The 10,562-nt window shown below is 45.1% G+C and overlaps 1 protein-coding gene across 1 annotated transcript in view; it reads right to left on the bottom strand.

The window, feature by feature from the left end:
• Positions 1 to 2,255: 2,255 nt before the first annotated feature.
• The window catches only part of LOC112076741 (type II inositol 3,4-bisphosphate 4-phosphatase), a 43,197-nt gene continuing 34,890 nt past the window's right edge, over positions 2,256 to 10,562 (bottom strand). Inside the window, exons 3-4 of the mRNA XM_024143425.1 lie at positions 9,497 to 9,615; positions 2,256 to 2,396 (exon numbers count right to left, since the gene is read on the bottom strand). Coding sequence (XP_023999193.1) covers positions 2,256 to 2,396; positions 9,497 to 9,615 — 260 coding nt within the window. The remainder of the gene's footprint in view (positions 2,397 to 9,496; positions 9,616 to 10,562) is intronic.

Below are 10,562 nucleotides of genomic sequence, written 5' to 3'. Positions count from 1 at the left end.
GTAATGTGGTTTCTTGTATCATACAACAATTATGAATTGATTCCCTGCATAATGTAAAAACGTTTTTAAAAGTCTGATGCAATGTAGGCCTGCATTGAACACAACCTATAGGCTACTGTAGGATATATCATAGAAATCAAAAGCTATTTCCATGTGAAAATGTTAAGATGTGCTCCATTGGTTTTGTTAGTAGGCCACTTATATAGGCCTACATTATGCTCAAATAGCCACAATAGCCTATTGGCTACTGTCTAAAACTTTAAAGGTACAGCCTCAGTGGTCACTGTAAACATGGGCCAGAAGTTGCCCAGAATTCTGCTCCCAAGACCTGAAATTGGCTCAGTGCCCCCAACAAACTAGAGGGAACATTGCTCTGCTGAATTCTGATAGATTCTGATTATTATGGATGTTTTAGTAAATGGAATAAAGGATGATGCTGGTATGCTTGGTTGGGTTTTACGATCAGGTTTGAAAGGAGAGGTTATAATGTACATCCAAGTACAGTAGCTGTCCCAAAAAGACCAAGACGATGTCTCAATAAGGTTCATGACTCCTCCCATTTGTGAGGGGTAAACAATGAAATTCACTTTATTTTCATCCCTCAACAAATACAGACCAAAGAACCAGAACATTCTATAAAACCCATAGGCTCCAAAGTGACCTGGACAATGAGCTCCCGCCAACCATTCCCAGATGTAACACAGCTTATGCCTTTACCAGGCATCTATAAAATATCTTTATATCAAGGCGTTAGCTTGTGTGGGCACGAACGATTCAACATTCATTTTTAACAGAACTCTCCCACTTGGGATACGTGACTGACTGCTTGACATGACCAGTGTCTAACCGAGTCTTACACGGTGAAGGTATTGTAGAGTTTAAACAGTGTTGGGGCTCACATAGGTGTAGTCTTCCATCAATATTACATGAAGACCTCAGAAGGAACTAGCTTGCATCGTTTAGATCCCAGGCTTGAGGGGTTGTTAGCAAGTTTTTACAGAACAGTTGGATTCAACTACTCTACAGTACCTGAGGCTCAGGAAGAGTGAAACAAACCTATTTTTCTAACCCGAGTGAAGTCCAGTTTGAGTTGTCTCTTTTTCAACCAACAGTTTATATACTTTTATGTTCTCATGTGTAGGTGTGAAATACATGTTGTGATATCGGCAGTATGACAACATAGGATCCCCACAATGGATATGATATAGCCACAAGTCAGAAGCATAGAGGGACTGAATGTATCCCATGTGTACTGTAGGTGTATGTAGCTGTGAGATACACGTTTACATAAGCTAGGTGACCATGTGGCATCTGTAACGCACTTTATAAACTGGGTGGTTCAAGCCCCGAATGCTGATTGGCTTGAAAGCCGTGGTATATCAGAACGTACACCACGGGTATGACAAAACATGTATTGGTACTGTTGTAGTTGCATTGGTAAGCAGTTCACAATAGCAATAAGGTACCTCTGTGGTTTGTGGTAAATTGCCAATATGCTAAGGGGTGTATCTTGTCACTCTGCGTTCCGTCGTGCTTAAGAACAGCCCGTAGCTGTGGTATATTGGCCATATACAACACCCCCTCGGGCCTTATTGCTTAAATAGAACCCATACAATAGCTATGATGTCGCTGTTCCAGATCTTTCTGTTCCCAGTGCTCCAGGTAGTGCTGTCACAGTGCTGTAGTGGTAGCTAGTGTATAGAATCCATACAACAGCTATGACATCATCGTGGAGTAAATAACCCATAGCCTTAATAGCTAATTAATCCTTCATAGCCAGTATCCAAGGGAAGCCTAAAGTGTTTCATATTGGAGAAGCCATTAGATGATTTGAAGGTGGTTTAAAAGGATTCCGAACCAGAAGACCCAGACCGACCAACATTCAGAATTCCATGTCTAGAGCTATCCCCATTCTGGGTATGTATTCCCATGGGAAGATCACCAAAGGCCTCGCTCTTGCTTTCAGATCTCCTTTGACCCAGTTCATGCCACACAGACAGAACTCAATGTGAAGGCCTGTGACTTCACTTCAAATGCGTAACAACATGATAGATCACCCATACTTAAGGGCTCCCAACTTCTGTTCTCTACCGCCCTGCAAGTGTTTGCAGCGCAGCCAGATGAACAAAACCACACACAAAAGAAAGACCTTCGGCACGCACAGCAAAGAAAACAACAATGTGAGGCATTGCCCATTCTCCCCCCACACACTCCTTCCCCAACACACACTCTCCCCTTACACACCCTCAGCCCCTTCACACACTTAGCGGTTTACTTACATTGTCGCGGGCCTTGTCTCTCACATCGTAGACGGTGAGCTTGACTAGCGTCTCTGGGCTGGCAGGGTACTCCGGAGGGAAGGTCACCCCTGTCAGGAACAACGGGTCTCTGCTACCCTGAGAGAGGGTGAGAAGGAACATGAGAGAGAGAGAGCGTGAGAGAGAGGGAGAAATAATATTACATTTGAAATGTCTTTATTCTTTTGGAACGCTTGTAAGTGTAATGTTTACTGCTAATTATTTATTGTTTATTTCACTTTTGTTTATTATCTATTTCACTTGCTTTGGCAATGTAAACATATATTTCCTCATGCCAATAAAGCACATTAATTGAAATTGAGAAGGAGCGTGTGTGGGTGGGGGGGAGAGGTGGAGAGAGAGAGAGAGAGAGAGAGAGAGAGAGAGAGAGAGAGAGAGAGAGAGAGGGGGATGAGTGAGCCAACAGCTGTGCTCAGTCTGCTTCCCTACTGCTCCTGGGTGTTAGCGCAATAAATGGAAGTCTATGGGTAGACTTCTCATAGACTTCCAGTCTTTGCGCTAACGGCAGTTAGCATTGGTTCGCAAAACAACCTGTAATTTCCTTCATACTGGACACAAAGACATACAAATGGTATCCACAAGTTCATCTGACTCTGGGGAAGTAGATAACGGGCTATATTCCCAAAATCCCAAAGTATCCCTTTAACTTAAAACCTCTTTGGGCTATTTTCACATCCGGATGAAAAGCGTGCCCAAAGTAAACTGCCTGCTACTCAGGCCCAGAAGCTAGGATATGCATATTATTAGTAGATTTCGATAGAAAACACTGACGTTTCTAAAACTGTTAGAATAATGTCTGTGAGTATAACAGAACTGATTTGGCAGGCGAAACCCCAAGCACAATCTATCCAGGGAAAAATAAATTGAGCTCAATGTGTTTTCCATAAGTTTCTATGGTAAGCCCTTTTTAATAGGAATATGCTTGCAGTTCCAATGGCTTGCACTAGAGGTCAACACTCTTTAGAAATTGGTTGATGTTTTTCTTTTGAGAAATGAAGAAGTATTCCTTTCCATGTAATCCATGTGTCACTCAGATGGACTCAAGTCTTTTGTTGCGCACGACCTGGAACGCTCTTCACTTTGTTTTCGTCCGGTATTGAGCACCGTATATCCCGTCTTAAATTTGATTGATTATTTACGTTTTAGGATACCTAAGTTTGGATTAGGAACGTTGTTTGAAATGTTTGGACCAAGTTTATAGGTAACTTATTAGATACTTTGTAGTCATGTTGGCCGATTTGGAACCGGTGTATTTCTGAATCAAACACGCCAAATAAATGGACATTTTGGGGATATAAAGAAGGAATTTATCGAACAAAAGGACCATTTGTGATGTTTCTGGGACATTTTGGAGTGCCAACAGAAGATCTTCAAAGGTAAGGCATGAATTATATCGTTATTTCTGACTTTTGTGTCGCACCTGGCTGGTTGAAATATGATTTGTATGCAAGGTGTTGTCCTCAGATAATCGCATGGTCTGCTTTCGCCATAAAGCCTTTTTGAAATCTGACACGGCGGCTGGATTAACAACAAGTTAAGCTATATTTTTGATCAATCAATCAAATTTATGTTAATATGGCCCTCGTTACATCGCTAATATCTCGAAGTGCTGTACAGAAACCCAGCCTAAAACCCAAACAGCAAGCAATGCAGGTGTTAACCATGAAGTTGTTTTTTTGTTTAAAGCCAATCCTTAACGTTTACAGAGTGAATGCCAAAAAATGTGGCATTTTAAGGGCTTGGACATCTGATTCTGCAGTGAGACTGAGAGCTTGTTGCCATAGAGGGTTGGTACTGTACACAGACACATGGATGCATGACCTCAGCTAGCCTAAACACACAAACACACCCAGGTTTCCACAAGACCCCAAGCACCACAGCCCCCCCCCCCCCCCCGCCCCCCCCATAGGGCGGCCCGGCCATGGGGAAAGAGAGGCCTATGGAGCCTACTGTGACCTGGTATAATGTGTACCCGGACTGGGTCTGTATATACCCTGGTGTAGTGAAGCTTTGCGTGTTCAAAGCAAACTGGTGTTTACACCAGGGGCTCCCTCTTCCTGTTGCCCTGCCCTGATGGGTGGCTCTGGAACGCAGGCCCCCGGGACAGGCTGGACAACAAATCAGTAGCCACACACATGGACACACGCGGACACACACAAACAAGCACATGGAGGCATTGTCTCACACACACACACTCAGAAAGCATACACTCAGCCCTGGTGCATCCGTAAACACCCTAACGATAATCTGTCGACATGAAAAATGTCTCCACTGTCTCCAGTACTGCATTCCGCCGTAGCACGGTCGTCGGCTAGGAAAACCCAAATCGCTCAGATTAGTCACCTCAACAAAGGATCGATAGAAGCTTCCAGTCTGTTTACAATGTCCTTTATTGACTACGAGGACATCCTTATCCAAGATGACTAACAACTAACACAGTAAGCCCATTGATACAGTAGGGGAGTACTGGAGGGATGTAGACTGTGGAAGGACCTGTGGTTTCAGATCGGCAGCCAAGACATGAGGCTACCCCAGGACAACCACGTGTTACACACCTCTGCAAACACAACACACACACACACACACTCCTCAGGAGCCAACCTCTACACAAACCTCTCTCCTCCCTTCTCCTCCCTAGTCTACTAGATGTTTTCATCCCCTGTATTTAACACCAAGCAGTGGAGAGAGAAAACAACACTAATCCATTGGAGAGTACTCTACTCCCATGCTGTCAGTAATACAGTGTTGCCAGTACTGCTACCCAGATACCATGCTACCATTCTACCATACTACTATACTACCATACCCATACTACCATACTACCATACTACCATTCTACCATTCTACCATACTACTATGCTACCATTCTACCATGCTTTGAGGGGCATATGGGCATTCTGGAGGAGGCACATTCACACACAATCTGGTACAGCGGGCAAAACAAGGGAAATCAGACTCACTGAGTGCTCACATGCATGCACACACACACACACACACACACGCACACGCACACGCACACGCACACGCACACGCACCTCAAATTCCTTCAACAAGACATTCTGACCTGAATAGCCTTCTTTCATACTTACCAGCATGTTTGGCAACTCCATCTACAGCCAAATTCACAGCAGCGGTACAAACAGGTAGAGTGGCGTAGCGCAGTAGTACTTCAGAGAGAAGTAGCTAGACAGTCAGTCATGGTCCAGCCAGTCAGGCAGTATGTCTACAGCAGTAGTACTTCAGAGGACGTAGCTAGACAGTCAGTCAATGGTCCAGCCAGTCAGGCAGTATGTCTACAGCAGTAGTACTTCAGAGAGAAGTAGCTAGACAGTCAGTCAATTGTCCAGCCAGTCAGGCAGTATGTCTACAGCAGTAGTACTTCAGAGAGAAGTAGCTAGACAGTCAGTCAATGGTCAGCCAGTCAGGCAGTATGTCTACAGCAGTATGGGAGACAGCTGGCGTATATAGACAGTGACGCCCCTCTCGGTGCCTTTGGTTCAGACCTCCAAGGAATGGGCGAGGCACTACACTATTAGAGGGTGTGTGTGTGTGTGGAGGGGGAGTATCGTCCCATGGCAGGAGCACTCTCAGACAGTTGGCTCTCACCCATTCCCTTGACCCCTCATCATATTTTACACACACACACACACACACACACCCACACACACACACACACAACACACACACACACAACACACACACACACACAACACACACACACACACACACACACACACACACACACACACACACACACACACACGCCTCACTTCACTAGCATGACATGAAAGGCTTGTTTTATCCTACTGGGCACTTGGCTGGCCCACGCGTGCCGTCAAATCCCTTTTTTGAGAAGGCCACTCCTGGGCCCTTGGCGGTAATGGCTTTCAAGAATAAGATTTTCCCATAGACAAACAGATTACCGTGGGGCCTAAATGTCACCCTCTCTGTCCTGTCTGCCTCCTCTCTGAGGTACAGTATGTAACCCACACCTCTCTGGGTGCTTAGAGATGGTGAGAGGGGATCTCCAATAGCATTTTAGTAGTGTTTACACTTGAGCCCAACATGTCTGATAGGACTGATTGATAGGACAGATTGATAGGACAGATTGATAGGACCGATTGATAGGACCGATTGATAGGACAGATTGCTTTGAAGTCTGTTGATATCTACTGCTTATATTTATATTAGTTTATTTAACTTTATGCCCAATGTTTCAAACAAAAATAATTCAAATGAAGAAAGGGTCTCTGTCTATAGGCTTCACACTTCCCCAAGATGGACTGTTTATGATAAGGAAACACCTGCTCTGTAAGGCTTCAATAACACCCTGATCACATGAGAGAGAGAGGGGGTTGGTGGGGGTGGGGGGGGGGGGCAGGCAGCAGGCCACCAGTCTCCAGTCTGTCTCCAGGCATAGCGGGAGCTGCCAGTCTGGTAAGACCCAGCTGTTGGACACCAGGGCCTCTGGGAACAACACACGGCAGCCGGCCTGTCTCTGACATATTCACACTTCATACACAGACATGAGTGTGAGCACACACACACACACATAGGGCCTTCCCCCTTTTAACCGGAGAGGTCAATGAAGGAACAGCTGCAGCACTGAGGAATGATGGACAGACAGACAGAGCTCAATTAAACAATGTAGTATAGGGACTCCCTATGGCTGGCCACACACACTCTGTATGGTGTACTGCCAGTTAGTGTTATTGTTGAGTATCTTACTGTAAAACCATTCCTGATGCTATTTGTTCTTGTCTGTTATCCTTTGAAAATAAATACAAGTTGTTCCCCCAAAAAAATCCCTATCAGTGTTCAGTGATACGTAATGAATTAGAGAGACTAGTCATTCCAATACACCGACCAGTCAGATACAGAAGTTACACTGCATCTGGTTCAATATTTACAATACCATGCGACTATAAATCCAGAGACACGTCTACAGTATGATCAGAAGAGATCTCCACAGCTACATACATACAGTATCCATACGTACCCTCCTTTTGAGAAGCCGAAAGCAGCAGTCCATGTTGTTCTCAGATCCCTCTCCAAAACAAGAGTCACATTACAGCTATGGAATCACACTAGTCCTGCAGCAGTGAGCTTGGCTGAGCCGTACTGTACTGCTAACTGCTGCACCACATCCTGTGTTTTCCACTTGGACCCAGACCCGGAGTGAGTGGAGCACGAGGACTCCTTTTATTTTCTATGGAGTTTCTACAGTCAGAGACGAAGGGACCGTCTTGAAAACAGTAAATCTTCCTGCTGCTTAATCAGCTAGATAAGAGAGAGATAAACCCCTTCTTTGTGTTCTCTCACGATATGTAGTGAATAGTTGTTAGAAGGTTGAGTGGTGTTGGGGGGAGTGGTGTAGTGGGGTGTTGGTGTGTGGTTAGTGTGTGTAAATGTGCTCGCTGTGTGAGTGGGTTAGTTAGGAGTAATGGTGGGGTTTTGTGTGTGTGTGTGTGTGTGTGTGTGTGTGTGTGTGTGTGTGTGTGTGTGTGTGTGTGTGTGTGTGTGTGTTCTAGTGGTATTCCAGCCCGGGACAGATGTTGCCCCGCCGAAAACACTGTGTCTTGTTGCCATGGTAGATGACACTCCAGCTCTGAGGCAATAAAAAGGCATGCCAGAGGTCGGAGGGCACAGACACTTCGCTGAGACTGGTATAGCACAGAGACTCAACACACACACACACACACACAGTGGCACACGCAACAGTCTGCTACTGCAGTTGACTGACTCTGATAGTCAATTGAGACAGATAGAGGCTCTAACCACATAATCAGAGAAGACAAGGGATAACATGTTTTCCCATGCCAATAAAGCCCTATTTGAATTAGCAATGGACGTATGAGAGAGGAGTAGAGACGAGAGAGTATCGAGTGAAGAGAATATTGAGTATGAGATGGAGAGAGGTACAAGAGGAGAGAGAGAAGAGAGAGAGACTGATTAATGCGAGTTCGTTTGGTATGGTATGGAGACCTAGAGAGGGAGGGTGAGTTGAGGATGTGGAGCGGAATAGAGAGAGGAGCTAGATTGGACGGAGAGGGAAGGGAGAAGAAGAGAGGAGGAGGATGGAAGCAGACCCGAGGAGGGATTGGACGGCGGAGTCGAATGGGATCGAGAGAAATTCTAGAGAGTGTAAGGTGAATTGGAGAGAGGATGGGAGAAGGAGAGGAACAAAAAGAGCAAACAAGTTTATAACAGAAGGAGAAGCTGATACCACCGCTCGTCCAAAATAAATTTAAGAAATCCCTTCTTAATTACTTTAATTTTATATTGTCACCCACCCACTGTCTGCTCGCCATACGAGCTCTGCTGCAGGGCTGTAAAAGTCAGAAAATCAGTTCTATCTTCTGTCATAAGCAGACCTAGCCTTGCTTAATGCTTGACGTGCCTACTTCCCATCTTCTATTCGTTTATTATGTGTAAATCCAATTTTCTAACCCACTGTGTCCATCTGCCTCAATTGGTTATACCCATCGGGGTGACTAAGACGGAACCGAAGGTCAGTCGTAATTGCACGCTAATTTAAGAAAGTTGCTAATCCGCTAATAATACAAGTCAAGAGAAGAAAAAGCCGGAAGGAGAGAGAGATGATCTAGAAACCATTTGTTGACCGTTTTATGTGTGGATTATTGCGTGAGTAGAGACCTTGTGCATTTCAGAGTAAAATAACTAGACAATTGTTTAATCCCAGTATGATTTATCTTACTAGCTAACATGCATGACGCTAAATATGACAAAATAGCTAGCAAGTGCAAGCTAGATAGTGTAAATTGCCATAGAATGTTTAATGCTTATCTGCCTCCCAAGATTAATATAATTGGTTCAGGTAGTTTTTGATTTAATTTTAACCTCCGTTTCGTGTCGTGATCACTTTGTGTGGGGGACACAGAATAGAGATTTATGCAGCGTGAGTCGCGATGCTACCGTGACGCACCCGGTTTGGGTTCCATGTTACCCACAACAGCAATAGCAGCTTAGACCCAGTGAACCAGAGCGACCCTTTAACAGTAAAAATAACAGACACTGGCAGAGAAAGGGAGTGAGATAGCAAAAGAGTGTGTGTGAGAGAAAGAGAGTGAGAAGGAGGGGAGGTAGCTGCATTAAGTGGCTTGTGAAAGGGTGTGTGTGTGTGTGTGTCAGTGCATATGCGTGTGTGTGTGCCTTACCTCTACTATCTCTGTGCAGGCGTGGGAGACCAGGTATTGTTCCCGGGGGTCGATGACAGCAACCTGGACTAGAGCATTGGGCTTCCTGTCTCTGCCAGAGCCAATCAGATCCCTGCACTCTGGAGAAGGGGAGGACACACACACACAGAGACAGAGAGAAAGAGTGGGGGAGGAGAGAGAAAGATGGAGCAGAGAGAGAGAGTTGATGAAAGGGGGAGGGCAGAGAGAGAGGACAGTCAGTATAGTACATTCCCTGAGTAAAACCCCAACATCAAACAACACAAGGTTGAATAGAAAGGTCAAAAGGGAAAGGATGACCCCACCATTCCCGAGGCATGAGGTGAGTGGTGGAAGGATAAAAAAAACAATTTCTCAGCGAAGAATCCTCACTGTACAGGAAATGGGAAGTCATATGTCCTTAGTTCTGGAAAGCAGCTTGTCTCCTGAGACCCAGTCGTCAAACTAACATGGCTGCCAGTCAAAGTCTTCTCTCTTCCTTCTTCCCTCAGCTGAGTGAGTGTGCTGAGGACTGTCCGTTTTATTAGGATTTAATGTTTGTCAGTGAAACCCCTGGTCAGTCCCTAGTTCCTCCAGGTTTCCTGTTTGACAGGAAGAATGGGTCGAGGGGAGGCGAGGGGAGGCTAGGCCATCATAGGAAACCAACACTTCCTGTCCAGGAATGGTCACTCCCTCTCTGGCTCAGTATGAGGCTGTGGTCACCAGTATTTACTGTAAAGTGATATTGGACGATACATGTCGATATTGAAGTAACCACAAAGAGCCATATGCTGTCACTGAATGGTTGAATATCTGACTAAAGGGCTCTATGACTACTAGACAGGGTGTAATATCTGACTACAGTGCTCTACTCTAGAGCGTAAACTTTTTTGTAAACTTTTAGACAGGGGTTAATATCTGACTACAAGGCTCTATGACTACTAGACCAGGGTTAATATACTGACTACAGGTGCTCTAGGACTACTAGACAGGTATACTGGGGAACTTACTGAACTACTAGACAGGCGAATAGTAATATCTGACTACATCTCTCTCTGTGTGTCTTTTT

Source organism: Salvelinus sp. IW2-2015, unplaced genomic scaffold (assembly GCF_002910315.2).
Source record: "Salvelinus sp. IW2-2015 unplaced genomic scaffold, ASM291031v2 Un_scaffold3976, whole genome shotgun sequence".
NCBI lineage: Eukaryota > Metazoa > Chordata > Actinopteri > Salmoniformes > Salmonidae > Salvelinus > Salvelinus sp. IW2-2015.
The sequence above is the reverse complement of the archived record's forward strand: the minus strand, read 5'-3'. Positions and strand labels throughout refer to the sequence as shown.